The following is a 22940-nucleotide window of genomic DNA, read 5'->3' on the forward strand; positions in this document are numbered from 1 at the left end:
CAATTAGGATAACGATTGAGAGGGATGTGAAGGAAAGAACAAGACGAGTGCAAATAACGTTCGGATGCTACCTTAAGACGGGCTGCAGCATCGATGAATACAGATTCCTGCACATGTCCAGAGCTTTCAATTGTTATTTTGCCAATTTGGAATAGGTTAACACTAGGCAATGGCTTATGAAATCACCTTAACGATAGATGCAGCTGCTTGAAAAGCACTCGACGCTATCATCAGTGCTGGCCACAGAAGTCCAACTCCAGAGAGCATTCTACTGCTGGCTGAACCACTGCCGGCCGGAAACAAGATGTTAGCAAGACATGACTGAACATATATACATCAAGAAACAAGGAAGTAGGTTGTAAAATCGAACGAGAGGTTGTCGTCTCTTTGATTGAATAGACTGAGACGTAGGCATGTAAACATCCATTACATTGGTAAAGCATCCAAAAATACCTCGTGGCAGCCACTACAACACCGGCTCCCACAAGAAAGCATCCTGAGATTTGAGTCAGTGTGTAAGTTCTCCGCAGGAGGATTCTGGAAAATATCAGCTGCCACACCAAGAATGTCTGCACAGGCAGGTTGGGATAAAGAAACCATTGCCGGAAGCAATCTTAAACAATTAACAAAGTTGTTGGGGAGTCTAAACAACGATTCCTCAAGACCAGCATGGCGAGAAAGTAGCTTACTTGGTATAATAAGGGTATAGCTGGTCCTGGAAGCATGGCTGCAAAAGATAGACATATTCAGTGTCAAGAATGTCGTAGAAAGCTAAACTTGATCTGTCTTCGGTTTTCAAAGAAAAGGTAATGGCATCTGATTCATCCATTCGCTCCCAAGTTCAATAATATATCACATCATAATTCGTAGACGAGCCTCAGAGTTACAATTTAGGGATACACAGATATAACGCAAACGGACACGCATTTAACAGAGAGAAAGCAAACTGGTAAAAGTATCTAAGTAAGTACAAGAAGAATACTTGATAGAAATCGTCTATCCGCTATATCTAATAAGTCATTCTTGTAAGTTAATAGCATCAGTGTCAGTACCTCCAGCATACATTCCTGAAACCATTGAAATGGATTCAAGCAAACCGATCACAATAAAGGGTGCCTTGGGAACGGCCAGCATCTCATCAGTCGTCAAGCCAGCACGATACCTCAAGTGCAGCACGGAAAAGTATACTGCCACATACCTGGTCAACATGAAGCCATATTTGAAGAAAATCGAGTAATAGCAGCTAGCCGGAAAATCAAGTAAATCCAGAAAACAAAAAGGCATAACGGCTTGAGAACATACATAAAACTATTGAACTGAGCCAGAAAGAAGGGGTGATCCTTCATAGGGACAAGAGCAAGTTTCTGAAGCACCCGATTACCGACTGCTATTACCAGGGTTATGGCGGCCCAAGTAACGACCGCGAGCCTTTTATCGGCACGCGGATACGATAATGGAGGGCCATCATCCTCAGATGATTTAGCTAAAGCAGATGGAACCAAATGCTGGAACCTTGAAATAATAGTATTCTTCCTGCAGTCAAAATCATTCTTACAGGCAGAAAATTTGACATTACTAACAGACAATCTCAAGGGCTGCAACCGCAATCGGAGATGGGCCGGAATCAATCCAATCCTGGAAGCCCCACCGTTGCTGCCATGAACAAAGGTGGAAACAAAGCTGGGAGCAGAGGATCTGGGGGCGAGTAACTCCATTGCTGCAGGCTAAGAGGAAGAATATTCAAACATGGGAAATGGGAATTCACCAAAATTCAACCATTAAACAAAAATCAATCAATGATAAATCATTGCATAACACCGGAGAGTCAAAACATGACTAGTTTTTAATGTTGTCAACTCCAAGACTGGAACGACAATGTAATAATACACTAATATACTAATAGCGTTTGGTGAGTAACGTGAATGTGCAGGCATCATAAAAATAAAACCAAGATTTTAAAAAACAATTGCTGACAACTGAAAGCTGTAGATCCAAAGACAAATTAAACTAATTACAGGCAGGCGGTCATCGGACCTAGGTCCTAGTATTTTGGGTTCGAACATGATCATTTCTTTTATATATATATTTTATTTGTATATATATTTTACTTATCTCGCTTATAATACTCAAAAAATTAATATTTTTATAAAATATAAATAATTTACAGACGTCTTAATGTATATATAAACAACATATATTTTTAAAAGTTTTAATATTTTAAAACTTAAAATATGAACATGTAAAGAAAATAATCTTTGAATAATATTATTATTTCGTATTTATAAAGTTATAATACTATTATTTCATACAAAATATACTTTTTAATATATTTGAAAGTATTAAATCAGTCTAACAGGTCGATTGGGGTCCAAAATTTTATGCCGGATCTGGTTACAGGTTTTGAACGATCCGATCCGTTTCTGTCCATTATTCTTCAAATCATCCCCAGTGAAAATTCCACCCAACTTAGTGTTTGTAGAGGAGGGGGCATTACTAAAGTAATTAGGGCAAAATCATGCCCAATTGGAGATGGTAGGTCTTGAATTGGGGAATTAGGTCTGTTTCTTCTGCCCATCTGTGAATTTTTTAAGGGACTTAGTATTTTGGTCAGTGTTGTGCTGCTCTCTAAGTCTCCGGCGGCTTGTGTAATAGTTTAATGGTGAAAAGCCATGTTGAATAGTCAGATGTGACGTATTAATATAAAAAGTAATAAATAATTATGGAATATAAATGAAAAATATTAAAAAAATATCCCATAAAAGTGCTCTATAAAATAGGTAATCGAAATAATATTTTAAAGCTTTTGTCCCAAGTTTAGGTTGATTACAATAATGAACAAAACATATAAAAATAATCTGTAAGAACACTCAAATAATAAATTTAAGGGTTTATTACATTTAAATTTCATTTAATATTACAAAATTATACTTTTTTTTAATTGGTACTTATGTGTATGTATGAGAATATTGAATTCCTATAGAAAAAATTCGTATGAATTATGTTGTTTTAACGGATATTAAAAATATTAAATGTTAATTTCCTTACCACAAAAACAGAAATTATTGTAAATATTCGACCATTGTGTTAGTAGCACAAATAAGAATTCCCCAAACGAAAGTGAAAGGCGTCCCCATCAAGGGCTTTCGAGACGAATGTAATCATACATAATCCCCTGAAATGGACTCGTAGTATTTGCTTGCGTCAAATAAATTGTGTTGTCGCCTTCAACAAGCGAAGCAGCCGGTAACTCCACATTGAACAACCAATAGAGCCCATGAATCCCATGTCGTGCGATTGCGTTGTCTTTCCCAATTAATCCGCTCGTAAATAATGCGGGATCTTGATCTGGATTATTTATTCGAACCTAAAACACGCTTTTTAGAATTATTAATTCAATATATATATATTAAAAAAAAGGTTTGAACTAATATTTCACAGTCCTTGAAACTGAATTAAGTATTAATTAATATGATTAATGTAACTGTACCTGCAACTCAGCTTGCGCTGCAGATGCAAGCGCCAGTCTCAATTTGTACGTTCCGGTTGGTTTTATGGTGGCGAGTCTGAACCTGATTTGCCACGTAGTTGCTTGGTATGTATTGTCGTCTTTCTTTCTGAAAGCCGATGAAAGAGAAATGATCATAATGTTTGGATTTATTTTTTTAGTGTGTTATGGGAATAGAGAGAGAAAAATAAAGATAAACAAGTGTGTGTTAGAGATAGTATGTATGTTTGGATTTGTTTTTGAAGATAATTTAAAATAAGTATTATATATTTAATGTTGTATTTTGGGAGACAAAAATTATTATTTATTGTCAAATTATGCCTTTTTTTATATATATTTATGTATATATGTGTGTATATATATGTATATTTTTATACTAAAACAGTTAAAAACACCTAAATAAGGTGTTTTTGAATGATGGCAAACATTGAGTATGTTTTGATTTGTCTCGGAAATAAGTTGAAAATGAAAACAAACATAGTGGATAATTATATGACTGTATCAAAATTTTAATAAAAAATTAAACTTTCAATGATTTTCTTTTTAATAAAAATAGAAATTATATGATTAAATAAATAGTTCAATAAATTAAATAATAGCTTCCATCAACGCTTCATTATAGAAAAAAATAATAAAATAAATTAAAATAAAGTGAGATAAATAGCCGCATATTTGGTGAAACTTGTATATGGGACCTCAAATTTTTTTTTTTTAATAAGTGAAAATGATGAACTATTATTCCTTTTTGAATAAGTCGATTACATAATCAATATCAAATATCAATATCTAATAACTATCAATAATAATATTAATCATATATTATTCATCAATATTAGATAACTATGTCTAATCAACACTTACTATTAAAGTGGAACTACACCCACAATTTTAGAGTCACTGGACCTCAATTTAATCAATTGAGCTTGGCCTCATTGGCGGAACCTCAAGTCTTAATCGTCAGACTAAGATACCATTAGATTTCCTTTAATTTCTTGTAGTGACTGACCAAAATGCTCTAATGAACAACGAATTTTTATTTTTATTTCTTTTAATTTTTGTTATAGCCTAGGTGGAAATTTTAAAATTTTTCATCGACCTCATCAAAACTTTTTAAAATTTCTTATTTAAAAATTGAACAAAATACAACAAGGCCAAAATTGAAAATTTCAAGCCTCCATAGAAGGATTACATGATTTCATCGAATATCAGGAAATATTGGTAATTTCTCAGATGACGAGAGGGTATTGATAATTTGTTAAATTTCAAAATAACTCGTAGTAATTTACTATAAAAATGATAATTAATAGTTAATGGTACTGCCACGTCATTATTTTGGATGGAAATATATTTTTGAATTTTTTTTACAAAATATAATTTGATTTTGAGACATAAAAAAAGTTAAAAATAAGAATAAAAATGAAGATAAAGGGATAAATTATTTATTTAGAAGAAAAAAAGTTATAGGGGCATTGGACCTGGTAACTTGGGCAAAGAACCAGTCCGTACTGTAATTGCTCTCCCCAACTGTGTAGACTAAGTCACCCTTGGGATATAATTCACTGTATCTCTCCCACAGTCCATATTGCCTGAACCTGATTATACATTCACATCCATAAATTCATTTTAAATCATTATCATCAATAAATTAGGTAAAATTGACAGGGCTAATAGAGAATATTTTCAATATCTTATTTTTAAAATAATATATGACATTATATAAGTTTTAAATGCAATAACCTAGAAAATAGAAAGGAACAGTAAAAAATAGGAACCTGTCGGGATGATTGACATATAATTTATTGATATATCTCGCATCGGGATCGGGAATGTAAAATTCTCGGGCTGAACGATCAGGGATCCCTATTTCCCATAGGGTTGGTCCATCCCTGGGGGGCTCATACACAAGCTCACCCATATCGATGTTGCATCCTGATTCATTACGTATATGTATCACCATTTAATTATTGTAATAATCAACTTAATTAAATACCAGTTTAGGAAAAAAGATATGAAATGCATATCAAACACTAGCTGTGATTGCTTGACGTTCTCTTTCATCTCATCTCAGTGAGGGAGAACGACGTTTGATTGATGTAAGATAAAAGTGTAATAATGATAGTTGATGTGATGTGTAAAAGATATTTTTCTCACAATCAAACAAAACCTGGGGTTATGCTAATGACTTCTTCAAGTTTGTAATCTCCGATAAAACCAGGGACCCATGCGTAAAGATTGTAGTCTCCAGTACGGATGTTGTTGATGGTAAAATATCCTTTTTCGTCTGCTTTTCTCCAAAATTGATACCCCTGAAAATTAATTAGAGAAAAAAAAAAGTTGAAAGAAAAAATGCTTTTTCTTAAATAATATTATTTAAGATTTTTTTTGTAATATCAGTCATTAGATATCCAAAAATATATATATATATTTTTCGTTCTATAGTTTGTGAGTGGTGACACTTTTGGTCCACTTCACATTTAATTTTTGCAATTGAGGACAATAATTTTATAAAAATAACAGTATTAGGTCAATTTTTTGCTAGAAAATCTCAATTTCGCCTGACGTGAGGTCCCAACAATTTATATAAAAAAACATGATGTGTTAATTAATATGGGAAACTTAAACTTTCTTTTTTTCAAATAGGGCTAGACCATTAAGAATATAGAAATGTTTTTTTTTCATAAAATTTACACAAATATAAAAAAAAAGATCTTTTTTACTCATAAACGGTAATTTATGATACCGTGACATCAATATATTTTTTACGTTGATAATACCCGTAAGTTGTTTTTTTTTTATTTCTTGCTTTTTGTCTTTTCTTTTTTTTTTAAAAAAAAAATGATACATTGATTTATATATTTTTTTATCTATAATATATTTTCTAAATATAAAATATTATTTATCATATACATATAGAGACAGCGTGCCATGAAAGTCAGTTATGAAAAAAAGAATACCTTGCCTTGTGTTTGCCAAGATCCAATTTCTCCTGGTGGAGCCAACCCAATGTATGCTCCATTTCCCACCATCTCCTCATCACTCACACACCTGATCCAACTCCATCATCAATCACAATGTTACACACACAAATTATATTTGGAAATAATAATAATAAATTTTGAACCTGTCTCTGACTAATAATCTGCCACTAACATTGCCCCTTTCCGCTGATGTTGGAAAATCTTCTGATGCTGGAAAACTATAAGGCCACCTCACAACTTGTTCCGTCGCCTGATCAATCATGTCTTATTTATATATTTTATTTTTATTTATAATTATATTATACATATGTAGTCGGCATGTCACCTACAACTAGTATGGATGGAAAAAAGGGTAATTGCTCAAGTTACTATCTTAGAGGATTAAATCTAAACTGTCTCCTTCTGAAAATTGAAATAGGCTCTTTAATGTTTTGAATAAGAAGCGCTAAACCACTCTCAGATCAAATTTTTAAAAAAGGCACAAACCCTTTATGTTGATGTATTACAAATTTATTACAGATCTATATTTGTATATCTTCACACGCTAATATATGGAATGAAATATATAACCCTCATCCTTATAAGGATAATTTTGTCATAAAAAATTTATAAATCGACGTGAATAACCAAACATATCTAAAAAACTCTTATGATTTATCTTACATACATAAAAGTCACAGAAATTCGAACCTGTTCTTTGGCATCTTCCCAAAGCAAAAAGGGGTCAGATCCGTTGGTGACAGAATTAAGATACATAAAAATGGGACCAAAGACTTTCTTCCATGCCTCACCTTCTTCAAATTTCAGAACTACATCCTCCCCTCCATAATGTGCACTCACAAACATCTGCCCTTAACACATATGTATAGTCCAATTAATTTCTATATGATGTATCAATAATCTTAATTGATTAAGAATGATATGGTAAGGTAGAGTTCTTACAGCAAGAGTGGTCGGACCAACATGAGACGTAAGATCTTGTTTCGAAGGTCCTCCTGTCTGGAATTCATTGCTGGGCATGATCTGCCAGAAGCCCACGGCTGGAATATCCGTGCATATCCATCCGTGGACCTTCACGTCTTTGTTTTCGCATGAGTATTGGTATTTGTCGTCCACCTTGATAAAAAAATATCATTTTTTAGTACTTTCATTAGATTCCGTTAGTATCTGTTAGTAGTTATAAAAGTGAAACTTTTTTATAATTTATGGGACTATAAATGAGAATATCGTAACTAATAGGACGAAAAGTATAGGACAAAAAATGCTATTTCCCTTTATAATTTATTATTATTGTAGAATATAGTATAATACACAATTAAAAATCCAAATTCGAGAACAACATACTATTCTTTTTTTTTTAAAAAAATTTTCTAAATACATTCATACCTCTCCTGTGAATTCAGGCTCCACAGGATTTACAAGGAGGACAGCTTCAGGATAGTCCAATGGCTGTCCTCTCCCAGGCAACCTGTCATCTGGTAAGGGCATATACCTTTGCCTGTTGTCTGCCACAGCCATATAGTGAAACCTATGTTTATTCACACAAATTTAACACTAACTAATCAGGAAAAAGAAAAAAAAAAACATGTGCTAGGACAAGTTATAAAATGTTGAGGAGAAATGGGAAATCAGGGGAAACAACATTTGTCACATTGTAATTTAGAGTATTTTCACTTTTAGTTTCATTAGTTATAGGTTTTTCATTGTTGATCCTATGACTTTAAAAAAACTGTATTTTTAATCCTATGATACATTTCCGTTAGATATTTAACAGAAAAGGCCACACGGCCGTTAACTTGCATGAGATCAAAATACTACTTTTTGAAAGCCAGGGACCAAAATGATAATCCCCCTAATCAATGAGATCAAAAGTGTAAAGATCTTAACTGCCACATGCTAAGCACGTGGTATAATTTGTTATAATTTTCAATGAGAAGGTGTAATGGGACAAAAATGCTACTTTTTAAAAATTATGGAGCAAAAAATGAGAATTACATAACTAATAGGATCAAAAGTGAAAAGACCCAAAATTATGAGACGAAAAGAGCTACTTTCCCCAAAAAATTACTAACTTGTCCTTTCTGAGCTTGAACACAATTCTGGTTTCATCAAGGTTGAAACCAGGCCACCCCTCCAAATGTTCGTAAATGGCGTAGGTATAGAAGCCTGAAGATCCACGAAGCATTACGAACCTACAGTTTTAATATATATCCTCAGAAATTATTTCCTCGTTGTAATATATAGTAATTATTCTTAATTAAACAAATTTGTGCATATACAAAAAGTTTTTTATTACCTTTTGTCTATGTTTAATGGAGCAAGCTTGCCCTGGAGGGAAGCATTCCATGTTGTTGAGAATGATAGCTCTACTTGTTCCTCATTTTCTGTGACAACCTTAAAATTCGTCCCATGGATCCTGTATTTTGAAAAATTATTTTTGTGATAACATTAAGGGGAATATCCACATAGAATTGGGATGTAATATAAAGAGGGTTTAGAATATCACATTTGTAACGTGTTTTTTTTTTTTTTTAAGTATTTATGTTTGTTGATCGACGATATTAGGTAAAATTGAAAAAAGACTAAAAAGCCCTCCCTACTTAAATATAAAGCACAAATAGCTGAAGATTCACGTCTTTTTCGCTCTGGTTCTATCTGAACAACCTAAACTATGAGCTGTTGGAGGTGCATATATCGCGGCAACTGGATATAAACCCAGAACCCTATTTTAGCATTTTATTGACTTAAAATATTTATAGATTTTTGTCGGAGCAGATCCCAATAATAATTCTGATAAATCATAAAAAATGGGGTTAATTACATTTAGACCTTGTCTAAAAATACGAAATTTCACTCCCCCCAAATTTCCCCCCCCCCCCCCCCAAAAAAAAGTTTTACACTTTCACTGCATTAAAAAATTCACAGTTTACACATGACCCATAAGCAAAAAAATTATATAAATTTCTAATTTTACCCCCCAATCTAATATTTTCATGTAATAATTTTATACTTATAAGGAAAAAAATACAATGATGTTGACCTTATTATATATATATATGTATTTATCGTTTTATAAGTAAATTGTAGTTTCACACTTCAGAGGGGATTTAAGTATAATTAAATTTTTCGGGGGAAAAAGGGGGTTGGTTAGGGGTATAATATTTAAACGTACACTTCAAATGTTCCAGCAGTTCCAGTACTTCCTGGCTGACTCCAAACAAGATCCCAATACCTGCATAATACACAAATACGTCGTTTTCCGATAGAAAGTTTTCAATATGAGTTTTGAAAAATGGAACCAAATTTAGAAAGAGATGTTGTTCCTTGTGGAATATACTTACGTACCCTCTATTAGATTCATCGTTGGCGATCTCTAGCAAATTGTCAATGTGATTGTATTTTATGCCGGTCACTATTCCATCTGGCTTTGATATTGTGACTCTAAGAACTCCATTGTCCATAACCACCTGCAACCAAAACCACCACATAATGTTACATAGTAAACATGTCTTAATCCATAACTTATTTGTATCAGATTGAACAAATTAAGGTTGCAATCAATTAGTTAAGTACATATGAGTTTACACATAGCTATTCTCCTCTCTTACATGGTGATCTCGAACCTGCAACCTTAATCTTGTTGACGGCATTGTCCTCCTCTTCCACAACCCTAGCTATCTTTATTATTCTCTACAGAAAAATGTTGAATACCTGGGAAAACATTGTCGGGATTTGTTTACATTTGCCTCCTTACGTACGATCATTATATATATAGTTCCATAGTCAATTTTTTTGGAAAAAGAATAAGAATTTTGTGTACTTTTACGTTATTGTCCTTAAAAGTAGTGGTTGTGAATCAGTAACATCACGTCATTACTTGAATCGAGAGGATAATTTTGGAAAATTTTACTTTTGCTACATATATATATATATATATATATGTGTATAATGAAAGTAAGGGTTAACAACATCACTTGAACTGCAAACAAAGAAAGCACATCTCTTCTTACACTTTATTTGGTTGGTATGATATGGTAATTTGTTGTAGCTTGCAAGAATGGACAGAAAAAGCACAACCCCAGCAAAACTGAAATATGTATCATAAAAATAATGGATAATTGCATTTGTATTTCCTGATTTATAATTTATTTATACAAATTACGCCTATTGTTTACGTAATTACAAAATTTCGTCTAACAATGAAAAAATAGGGACAGTTTGTGTAATTAGATATATTAATATTTTGAGAGGTGTATGTTTAATTTTCTAAAAAATACAGATAATTTGTATAAATAATGTTGATATATCTAGTGGGTTTATGTGTAATTTTTCAAAAAAATAAAAATAATTTAACTAAATAGGTTACAGGTTAGTAATGTAGACGTAATTATCCTGAAAATAATGTGTGCAAGACTTAATAACTTCTATATATGGGTGTGATTTATTTTGATTGAGCAGTGTATGACGCTATGCCGTTTTAGCCATCATGATGGCGTTTAGTGCTTTCTTAGCTTCAACACAATGTATGCACTGCTCAAGATGTTCAAACCTTAGCTCCCATCTTGCACATGGAGTTGGTGCAAACAATATAGATAGATAGATAAATTGCAATGATTTCTTATAGGATATGTCATAATTATAAATATTTTTTTTTATTATTTGAAAAATTATATATATATATTTTTAATTTTAATTGGTATCCAACAACTGAAGCAACATGTTACGTTTTCACTCATTTTTTGTAGTGAATTTATCAAAATATTCTTATGGACTATACATGATGGTTTTATTTATTTTTTAATTTTTTTAAAAAAAATTTGGACTAATTAAGTGGATGATTTTTTCAAAATCTTTCAAAAAAAAATTCCATCCACCTCATTTGAAATTTTTACAATTTTTCAAAAAAAAAGAAAAAAATACAGCAAGGGTATAGTTGACAATTTCAGGTCTTCATCTTAAGATACATAATTTCATCCAACATTAGAAAGTATTAGTAATTTTCAAACAACAAGAGAGTATTCATAATTAATATATCAAATCTCGGGGGAACTTTTTATAATTTACAGTATATATATAGGGATTTGTTGAATTGAGGCATCGATGTGTTCGCGTTAATTAAAGGGTGTTTGGCTATTTTTTTTTTTTTTTATGTATAAGTTCATATATCTCATAAAATGTTTTGAGTTCCCCCATTTAATTGACCCACACAATAATTAAATATTTCATATTTTAAAAATTTTAAAACTCAATTCAACATATTAAAAAAAAATTAAATAAAATATGAAAGTTGATCCATACAAGTATATATATAATATTACACATGTCAACGTGCAGTTGGCCAACACTTTCAACCCATTGAACAAATCAAAGTTTATACAATAAAATAAAGCTAATAATGATAGAATGAGACTAAAGTGGGTGATTACCAGTTAGAGCACATAGATGAATTTCGATTGGTTGGGAGCACATAAACTATTCCACGATAAGATCTCCTCTTCTGATTTTTTCATCTTTGTTTTCTCTCCCCAATAAAGGGTGTCTTCTTAAGTTGTGCAAAAATAAAAAAATAAAAAACATGGTAAACTTGCACAAAATTTTTAAAGGTAGTGGACCAATATACATATATATATATATATATATATTATTGGTGATATAAAGCAACTTTTTATGTAAATTAATTACTTGGTAAATAATTAAGAAAAATTAAAGCAAGTTTAGATATATTGCTATATATATATAGATAGAGCCTCTTATAGGGTATAGTTATTATTTTATTTTTCATCCCCTAATTTAATTTTCGTAAGTTTTCAATCATGTTTATGGGATTTTTGAAAAAAGTCTCGTAACTTGTAAGATGTTTTAATCTCAATCATTTTGCCAATTTCATTAGGAAATTGATGGGAATGCATGACATGTACGTGGCTGTTAGATTTTCAAAATAGAGGAAAACGGTCATGCGTTTTTTTTCATCAATTATTTTCTAGCGAAAGTTGGTAGGAGGATCGAAAGTGAGAATTTTTTAAAATTACGGGACTATTTATCTTAAAATCTTGTAAACAATGGGACTAAAAGTGTATGAAGACCTAATTATGGTACGAAAAATACAATTTTTCATGGGAGGCTTCATTAAGCTATTTTAACAACAAAATATTAAATAATATTTTAGTATTAATGTTAATTATTTGTATTATGTAATATGGACTTTTGTTTTGCCATAATATAATAGAGTAACTTTATACTTTTTGTTGATAGTGTTATTATGTAAAAGTTGTCACTAATCATAATAATCAGTGATCAAAGAAATTTATATAAAATTGATTATGAATTATTAGTGACAACCTGCTGATATAAATCTACTTATTATTACAATAATAATATTGTGATTTGTATAAAATTCTTACTAATTATCGATAACAACAAGTTAATTATATACATAAACTTCTTGTCACTAATAAGATTTTAAAAATTATACTGTGGCAAGAAAAACACTAGAAGAAATAATCTGATCTTTTGTCATGGCTATTACCATTAAAAGAAATTTAATAATTAATCATAGTTATTTGTTATGATTAAGAATAAATAGCCGTAATAAATAGTTCTTGACTTAGCTAGCCAGACAGTGGTGTTAGCCGCGATTTTTGCTAATGTGGCCAAAGCATTTGTTATGACTAAAAGTCATGTCAAAAAATATTTTCAATAGCTCAGTCATGACAAAAATAATTTTTATAGTGCATAATTTAAACTTTTGCATCAGTATTTATTTAACTACGATTAATAATAATTATTTATTAATTATTTGTCTGTTTGTTTGTGTTTTTATTTTTACTTTCATAAAAAAAAAGTGAAGATTAATGACAAAAATATCAAGTAACAATTTTAATATTATCACTAATTATATATATAGTAAGAAGAATGTTATTTTATCACAATAATAAATTTCATGATTTTAATAATTACTATTATTTAAAAATTATCATTAATTAGCAAGAATTAGTAACAAAAAAATGTGCTAAAGTTGTCACTAAATATAATTAATGATATGTATAGTAACGACTGAATGACAACAAATAATTATAATTATCACTATATATATTGTATTGTCACTAAATTACTAATTGTATCACTAATAGTTAATAAAATTGTATTTTATATCGAACAGCGGTGTCAAATCAATATATATTTTTTAATAAAAACACATATAAACCAACATATTTTTACTTTAATTATCGTTACGAAAATTCAAAATGAAAACAAACCAAACATAGTAGTCGCACTATGATCTCTTTCAGGTACGACTGAGGTAGAACTATTAATCATGAAAGTTTATATAATTAAATATTTTGAATAGTGGTAAATATGATATTTAATTATATTATTTAATAATTTCCATGGCATATATAGTACTTAATTAGTGACTATTATCATAATTATAATCCCCATTACCAGATAATTATATTACTGCTTTCCCATTTGGCTGCATGCAATGTACCTACACTAATATAATACATACCATATATATATATATATTTATATCTATTTCGAAAGCAGAAATCTCACCGCAACTTGCTCATTTTTAAAAGGTACAGTTTCTGTCCCTTGATTCCCATTTCATTACTAACACACAGAAATCGTATTTTATACGTATAAATGTATATATACATATATACATATGTTTATGTATCTATATATATAGTGAAGAGAGAGAGAGAGAGACAGAGAGAGATGGGACAGTATTTTTTATTAGAAGAGAAATTTTTAGGATTTTGCAGACAAGGACTTATACTTTTGGACTTCCTAATTTGGTAACCTTAAAGTCCAAAAAAAAAGAATACATAGTACTATCTCTGCAGTTTCATTGTTCCACCAATCGCTGTCTGACGCGTACTGTTGAATTGATCACTAAGCTGCAGTGATTGCATCATATTACTAATTTGCCCTTTCACATATATATCTTATATTTTTTTACACCCATAAAAAGAAAATCTATTTAGAACTAGTAATGGGGACGACATAATAATATGCCCTATTTTAGTTAGAACAAATTTATATTTTAAAATATTAATTCAAACTTTTTTATTACTTTGATCTTTTTTTTATAAATACAATAATTTAAAGTTTTTCTTATCAGATTTCGTTAAACTTAATGTTGATCTCATATATAGTACGAGGTTTCAGATGAAAAATCCCTTATTAGTTCTATTGACGACTTTTTGTTCAGAACTAATAAATGATAAATCAATTGCTTAACTAATAAACTCGTCGCAAATGCTACAAGATGCTTGAGGCACATGATACGGATACGAATCAGATGGAATCTACAATATGATGATAGGACAAATACCTTGCAGATGCTGCAAATACAACTGTTCTTTTGTCATCTCTACCAAGAGCACAACACCAAGCAATTCCATGATGTTCATAAAGAATCTAAACATATTGACTGGTTTGATTTTAAACAGATTTTCGACCGTGAATTTTTACTCAACATACTACTTCATCCCTCATTTATCATCAACTAAATTATATTTAAAAATATTTTAATTCAAATTAGATTCGATCAAATTTGAATTAATTATATGACAAGTGCAATATATTTAATTTATACTTAATATTCAATTAATTTAAAAAAAATTAATTATATGATAATTTTTTTTATTTATTATGCAATTAATTTGATCCCATCAAATTTGATTGGAGTAAAATTTTTCGTAAGTTCTTAATCGTCATTCGATAGGACTAACTTGAGGGTGGAGCTCGGGAAGGGGTAAAAAGGTCCATCCATGAAAAAACCTCGAAGCAGTCGAAAAGCCCACGCGTCAGCCATCCATATGGTGTTGGGAGTAAGAAAATGCGTGCGGCCCCTCGAACCCTGCCATCGGTCCACGTGCACCGAGACCAAAACCACCAGTGGTTTTCCTCCGCACCCGGTTAGGAAAGTGGTATTGACAGTGAGGCCTCCTATTTTTAGGCAACACCACTTTCCAAAAACAGCTGCTGGAAACCTGAAACACAAAAATCTCTTGCAGTTTTGAGTGCAGACCACAAACCCTTTTTTGTCTTGTCACCAGTTACCCTTCCTTATAAATCTCCACTCCCAAGTAAGTTGTCTTTTTTTCCTTTTTTCTTGGAAGATCGTCAAAATATGATATTTATGTGTATATATATAAATAATTTAAATTTCCAATCTTTTTTTAATATTGTTAGTAAAATTAATTTCTTCATTTTTCCGTATCTATGTATTTTTTGTGAGAGAAAACAAGAAAATATAATTTTGGGGTTTGGTGATATATATTGTCATTGTTGTTGAGGTGATTTTATGAAATATTTATTTATTTTAATTTGTGTAAAATTAAAATGCGTATATTATGGATGGATGGATGGGACGGCGTTGGTAGGAGTAATGGGGAGAGGGAAGATAGTGATACGGAGGATCGACAACTCTACGAGCAGGCAAGTGACGTTCTCAAAGAGGAGGAATGGATTGTTGAAGAAGGCTAAGGAGTTGGGCATCCTCTGTGATTCTGAGGTTGGAGTCATCATCTTCTCCAGCACTGGCAAACTCTATGATTTTGCTACCTCCAGGTTCTTCATTTTCTTTAATTTATTTTTTTAATTATTTCCCATGCTTCAATTCATTTTAATTTTAGATATATATACTAATTTTGACATATATATATATGCATAAATGGTTCATTTTAATTACGTGTGATCATACTTGGTATTTAATTGTGTGTATTTTATGTTGTTATTTTATGGTATTTAAATTAATTTATTTCATCTGCAATTAATTAATATTTGGTGTGGTGTATATAAGCAGTGGAATGTAGACATTGTGATTCTAGTAAGGAAATAGGGGAAATAGTTTTAACAAATGTTCTTATAAGATAGACAACTCTCTGTCGTTTCAGTTAAGTCTTTGATGAAAATTACTGCACATGCATATGTACACGCTCATATCATCCTTCATAAAATTGAGAAATTAACCTATGAATAATTCACTTCTACGTACTATAAATAATCAAAATTGTGGATTCAGGATTGAGAAGGAACAGGATAAGAATAACAATATTATATAACATTTACGGAGATCGATTTAATAGATTATATCGATTCTATATGTCATAAATCTCCCTATTTTGCAAGCCTATAAATTAATACTTAGGCTAAATGTTCTTGTTCGACAGCTTCTGATATTAAATTGAACTCGAGATATATACTACTGTTAAATAATTCTCCTCTCTGACAGCTTAAATTTTTAGATGAGGTAGTCGTTTAACAAATACTTGCACAGCCAGAACAGACTTGATCTGTGCATGCATATTTAGGAACCCATGCAAGTTGTAAACCTGCGCTTGTTTGTAAACAGGTTATAGACATTGAAGGCAGTAAATGAGGTGAATTAGTACTTAACCACTACTCAAACTAGAGTCTATATATCCATTTGATAGACTAAGGTTTTTAGAAACCCTCTTTGCTCTTTTTGGCTTCTTCCACAATATATATGTTGAGATTGAATTCAGAATATTTGTCTTGTATCAGATATTACAAGAATTTATGATCTTCTGTCATGACTAATAATTATCGTGACTTGAAAAATCATAGTGAACCACGGCTGCACAATGATTTGTTCTTGTTTGTACAAGCAAAGCCAATATATTGACGCAACTAAAAAACAACAACAAATGTTTTAGCTGTGGTTAAAAAACAATATGACAGTTAATACAAGATCATGACGGACAAGCCATGATACTATTATTCACTGTAGTTTTTTAAGTCGTACTCGTATATAGTATAGGGATTTTTTTTTTTTTTTCAGTGAGATGAACTACATTAATTTTCTTAATTATATGCTTTCAGTTTAATAAGAAATAAAATATAGTGGGTCGAAAATTAGAAATTAATACAAAAGAAACAACAGTCTAGTTGATTTTAAGGTTTCATGGAGTTGTTGAAAGGGCGTGCATATATTATATATATTGTGTGTTTATAGTAATAGCTACTTTCTTACCACAAATGTGAATTGTCACAGCAAACATTGTTGAAGTGACAGTACTGTTTGGTTTTTTATGTAATATATGGAAAATCAATGTACGGTGATATGAAAAATTACGCGTTTAATTCTGCATGACAGGGATTTTAATATATTTAATCATTTACTTCGTGAAAATTTTCAAATAGTTAGTTTGAAAATTGGGAGTATTCGACACATTTAATCCTATGGCAAAGTTTTCGTCGAAAAATAAACGGCAAGGACACGTGCAATGTGCATATCCATTAGTTTGGCTGCTCATACAACTGATAGACATGCGCATTGCACGTGTCTTTGCCGTGTATATTTTAATGAAAGCTTTGATATGGGACAAATTGTCGAATTTTTTCAATTTTAGGACTATTTTGAAAATTTCATAAAATAGAAAACTAGAAGTGTTGAACTCTCTATTTTATGAAACTAAAGTGTAATTTGTCTATAATAATAATTATAATTACTTTAGACCAATACATGTTCGTGTTGTTGGGAAAACATAAGACTTGAACAAAAAGTTGTTATGAAAAACGATGAAATAAAGTTTAAGAACATTCACAAAAACGAATTCGGAAGGTGATATTACAATCAGAAATCAAATTAAGTATCAAAGTAATTAGAATTAAATAATATGAATTAGGTCAGCCTGACAATCAAAATTCAGAACGATACATATATCTGATTTCTCTTACAAACAAGAATACAAGTTTAATTAGCAGCGCCATAAAGTTGCATGAGGGCAAAAAATAAAATATGTTCAACTTTTTAGCTAGCAGCATTGCAAGAAATATAACATTTAACCATAGTTAATTGACATGGTCAATAATAAATAGTCAATCACAGTCTGACAATGGTTGTTGGCTGTAGTTTTTGCAAGGGTAACGCCTACCATTACAAATGTTTTTACCTTGACTTTTAACTGCGGAATAATTTTTTCATGATAAAAAAGTTAGTTTTTTGCATCGATTTTATTTAACCGTGATTAATAATAGTTATTACCACGAGTTTTATATAGCCAAAGCCCTTAATATTATAGTCAATAGTAATTTTTTCTTCGTAGTATTTCAGTATTTTCAATAATAAAAAGTGAAGTCATGAAGTCGATAAGTATTTATAATTACCTTTTTTCAAAATGGTACTCGAGTTTAACTCAACATTCAAGAAGTGTAATATTTCTTTAAAAAGAGATAATTTAGCTAAAAAATAACTGAATCTATCAAATTTTTTTAATTAAATTCAACAATTAACGTCTTATGTACAAACACAATTTGTTACATAAAATCTATTTTTCATATCTTAATTAATATCATCAAAGTATCGTTCCCCTGGATCATGTTAATTAATGACCAGTTTGAGAAGTATGTTGATTTGATTATAAATATTTTTTAATGAATGTATTTTGGATACATTTTGTTTAATTTGATTATTTCTCCAAACATGAATTTGAACTTATTCTTCTCTTCCACCACTTATGATTATGTATTTGCTTGAGACATTGAGACTGTTCATTGGCTATATATCTTCAATTTGTAAATAATTATTTTTGGATAGAACAATTATTGAAAATATGTGTTTATTATTTAGTTTTTTAAATTTGGAGAGAAATATTATATATATATATATATATGTTTTATTTGTGGAGGATGTTGTAAATTAGGCATAATTGCATTTTTTGGTCTCATCAGATATAGTGACTCTCACTTTGGTCCCGTGCTTTATGGTTGAGTACTTCTAGTTCCAAAACTCTAAAAGTTTGGATACTTCTTGGCTAATGCCATTAAATATTAACAGAGTCGACACATGTTGAGCACGTATTGTTAGTCAACGGTTAAGTGAGGTCAAGAATTGAAACTATATACACGTATATTGTTGTGTGAAATTAGTTGATAGGTTCATATTATTATAATTAATTGAATAATTCCAACTACGAGTTTATTAAAATATATGTATAAATACCTATCTAACAGAAAAAACAATATGAAAAAGTGCAAAATTTTCCTAATATATCACTAAAGTGTTGCGTTTTTTATCCCACTAAATAGGAGATGCCCGTTTTTAATCCCCTGATTTATAAATTTGATATATTTAGCCTCAAATCTTGACATTCTTTAGCTATTAACTAACTGCACATTGTCAACACATGACTTTTCTATTAATTTAGCAGCAAAGAATAAAAAATATCCATCTTTCAGAGTCTTAAGGCTGAATGTGTTAAGTATGTAAAAGTTTAAGACCGAAACTGAGAACGACTCTTAACTTATGGGATCAAAAGTGTGATTTTACTTAAAAATTATCACGTAATTTGAATTTAGATTACCACCTTTTTTATTTTGATAGTATCCAATATGTATTTAGATTTAAGTTTTAAAATTTGAAGAGAAAAAAAGAAGTCTATTTTATGTTTGTCAAGGATGATGCAAATCATTATATCTTTTGAAATTAAAACCACCAATTTTAATGTTTTAAAATTATTGTTTTATTTTTTGATTGTCCCTCCATTTTTTTCTCATTCATCCTTAAGATCACTAATATGTAAGGTTAGAAACTCAATCATTTTAAGTACACTGATTTTGATCAATAAACTTTTGTTACTTCATAATTATGCTATTATAACCAGAGTATAAAATTAAAATTTTTATAATGCATATTATGCCGGATTATACTGGTATTTCATAATAAACTTTTTCTGATGTTATAATTTTAGCATACATGATACTTTTGTCTCATATACGTACTAGCGTGTATTAACATATATGTAATGTTGAAAAATAAACTAAAATCACTTGAAACCAAAGCATATATGAAGTTGATTTGTTAAATATTATTTAATTTTAACATTTGATTTGGAGAATCACTTTGCCAATTTTTCCTCTCAAAGAAACTAAGAGAAGACTAAAAACTCTAAGATAAGAGAATGCGTAAACCATAGACACAAAACGAGGAGGAAAACGCCTACAGTTTAACCATTTTCGAGAAGAGATAGTTGTAATGAAGAGAATTGTCTTAGTAAAATCTAAATAGTAATAGAACTCAAGTGCAAATCAGAAGTTCAAAATCACTTGTGAAAATAGTAAAACGAAAATATTTATACAATCCACTCAAACAATCCTCTTAGCAAAGGAAGAAGACATGTTTTACAGTGAAGAAGGCATAGGTACAAGTTGTTCTGGTTACTAACGAACAAACAAAAGCATTCTCCATGCCACTTTACTATTTTGAGCAATTGATGCAAATGTATATAAGCAACATATTCAAATAACTATAAACACAACAGAGGATACAACTTGAGTTTTGCACAATTTGTGTACCTGAATTCTTCTATGTCAGGAACAACCTCGCAATGATATTAGTCATGATCCTATTGAGGTATTTCAGCAATACAATTAAGATCACTAGAGTTGGTAGAACCTTTTGTTCGGCTCGTGTCTCAATTTACCGGACCTTGCCACATCCATAAGCACCTTATGCCTGTTTAAATAGGGGGTAAAAAAGAAACAAAGATAGTAATAAAGACATAAAAACATTTCATCTATTCAGAATATACGAGTCTAGTAATCACAAGGTTGAATAAAAGTAGTGCATCCAAATCAAAATTTTATCTATAAAAGCATTTATATCATGAACAGTAGCATTGCAGATGTGTGTGTGTGCATAGACTTGTATTCCCACAAGTTAAATTGCACTTCTCTATAACATAAAAGCAAACAAAGAATGTAATCCATCTACTTGAATCATGAATAAGAATATTAAATGTTCCTATACAATTAATTGTCATACAAGTGATTTACTTCCATATCAATTGCATGGATTTATAATCATCTACCAAAAGATCTATGGATAAAATACTAGCAGACATATGGTAATATCAAAATTTGAATTTACAAAAGTGTAATATGAACAATATCTTTTATTATCAGTATGTTATTCGTAAGAAAACAAATTATATAGATCTCCAGTTCTCAAAATGAAGATTATCACTATTTCAAACCATCATGCTTCTACTTGTTTGTTTGTCTTCACTGCCCCACCATTACTGGTATACAAAATCAAGCATCACTACTATTTCATGAAAGAGATTTATCGTAGCAAACCTGAATTTGTAATTATCTAAAATCTTCCTCAATTTCGAGTTTTCAACCCAATGACAGATTTCATCTAATACACAAGCCTCCACGAGCTTGCTGGTTTGACTTCATAGGCTCCTCCACGAGGCAAATATTCATATCTAACCCAAAAGTTACTTTCCAAACAACTATTTCTAGTAGGAATCCAAATAACCTTGTTTTCTGATACAAATTATAGGACCGCACTTGCTAGAACAATACCTCCACAGGAATGACGTCCTAGATCACTTACAGTAGTGCATAGAATTTTAGTCTACCTTGTTTGGTTTTTTATTTTCTTTCTCAATTCTCGGAAGAATGAAGCCAAAACATATTTGTTTATACGCATTCATTGCAAATGCTTTAACCATTATTCTCATCTCAAGTATTACTTCATATATATCTAAATATTTATATATATATATGCATATGTTTACAGTTTTTTAATTAATAACTAAAAGATAATATATTTGTGTAGTAATGCATTGATTTGACATTACTGAAAAATATAATTATAAGTGAAATAAAAATGTATTGATTTGACACCATCTAAAAATAAAACTATCAATTTCATTCAAATAAAAAAATTATATAAATTTGACACTACTAACAATATAAATACAATCCATCAACTAATTCAAACAATTTTGATTTTCGCACGAATAAATTTGGATATAGACTTGAAAACTGAAAATTAAAAATGAAAACAAAACCAAACATAGACTCGTTACGGGATTATAATGATGTTTAAACTATGACCCAAATATAGTATATATTAATATAATCACAAGGGTGATAGGCTTATGCTTACTAAAATAACTATAGAGGCAAATGCTGTATTTACAAAGAGGTTCAAACTTATGTGGGTTTTACAAAAATGAAGAACATAAACAAATAAATAAAACTTGACTTGTCAATATGGGTGTGGATGCATTAGAAATTACAATGACAAGATGACATTGGAAAAGCTACATCATGGACAGAGAGAGATATGAAGCTAGGGGTATCAAATAGAATTAAATATATTCTCATTAAAGTAGTCCTAAAGAATTTTCTATGCAGGCTGTTATGTGGAAAATTTTTTGTTTTTGTTTGTATTTTCACTCTGGAGTTTCACAAGTAAAACATTATGCAACCTATAAAAATCAAAATCTATCAGACAATAGACTAGGGATAAAATATATAAACCGAACAAAGGTGTCCCAATTCCATATAATAAAGATTTTACAAACAAAACAAATATTAACCAAGGCAATTAGCCTTTTTTTGCAGTTGCTTAACATAATTGAGAAAGACAATCGTCTTCCTCACCCCTGGTTTCCTCCTATTAC

At 30.3% G+C, this 22940-nt stretch overlaps 3 protein-coding genes across 7 annotated transcripts in view; 1 reads left to right on the forward strand and 2 right to left on the reverse strand.

Moving 5' to 3' along the window:
* LOC105159044 (protein CLT2, chloroplastic-like) overlaps nt 1-1938 on the reverse strand; it is a 3378-nt gene extending 1440 nt beyond the window's left edge. Inside the window, exons 1-6 of the mRNA XM_011075977.2 lie at nt 1303-1938; nt 1053-1198; nt 690-727; nt 454-569; nt 187-286; nt 1-107 (exon numbers count right to left, since the gene is read on the reverse strand). The exon at nt 1-107 is cut by the window's left edge and continues 52 nt beyond it. Coding sequence (XP_011074279.1) covers nt 1-107; nt 187-286; nt 454-569; nt 690-727; nt 1053-1198; nt 1303-1715 — 920 coding nt within the window. The 5' untranslated portion in view covers nt 1716-1938. The remainder of the gene's footprint in view (nt 108-186; nt 287-453; nt 570-689; nt 728-1052; nt 1199-1302) is intronic.
* Nucleotides 3117-10209, reverse strand: LOC105159045 (probable rhamnogalacturonate lyase B). 3 transcript variants are annotated; one of them, XM_020692420.1, is made up of 16 exons: nt 10092-10209; nt 9829-9950; nt 9656-9715; nt 8780-8899; nt 8556-8675; nt 7870-8011; nt 7426-7599; nt 7275-7329; nt 7174-7187; nt 6627-6733; nt 6460-6550; nt 5670-5811; nt 5278-5434; nt 4981-5097; nt 3488-3614; nt 3117-3364 (listed from the first exon to the last, which is right to left on the reverse strand). In XM_020692420.1, the coding sequence occupies exons 1-16, from the start codon at nt 10131-10133 to the stop codon at nt 3134-3136; spliced, it is 1821 nt and encodes a 606-aa protein (XP_020548079.1). In that variant the 5' UTR covers nt 10134-10209; the 3' UTR covers nt 3117-3133. The 3 variants fall into 3 exon arrangements, with proteins under 3 accessions (XP_020548079.1, XP_011074280.1, XP_011074281.1); XM_011075978.2 differs by having other exon boundaries at nt 7174-7329; XM_011075979.2 differs by having other exon boundaries at nt 7174-7329; nt 10057-10136.
* LOC105159047 (MADS-box transcription factor 23-like) overlaps nt 15442-22940 on the forward strand; it is a 13153-nt gene continuing 5654 nt past the window's right edge. For all 3 annotated transcript variants that reach the window (XM_020692905.1, XM_020692906.1, XM_020692907.1), the window contains exons 1-2: nt 15442-15581; nt 15879-16065. In XM_020692905.1, coding sequence (XP_020548564.1) covers nt 15884-16065 — 182 coding nt within the window. In that variant the 5' untranslated portion in view covers nt 15442-15581; nt 15879-15883. The remainder of the gene's footprint in view (nt 15582-15878; nt 16066-22940) is intronic.

The sequence above is a fragment of the Sesamum indicum genome, linkage group LG3, assembly GCF_000512975.1.
Source record: "Sesamum indicum cultivar Zhongzhi No. 13 linkage group LG3, S_indicum_v1.0, whole genome shotgun sequence".
NCBI classification, from domain to species: Eukaryota; Viridiplantae; Streptophyta; class Magnoliopsida; order Lamiales; family Pedaliaceae; genus Sesamum; species Sesamum indicum.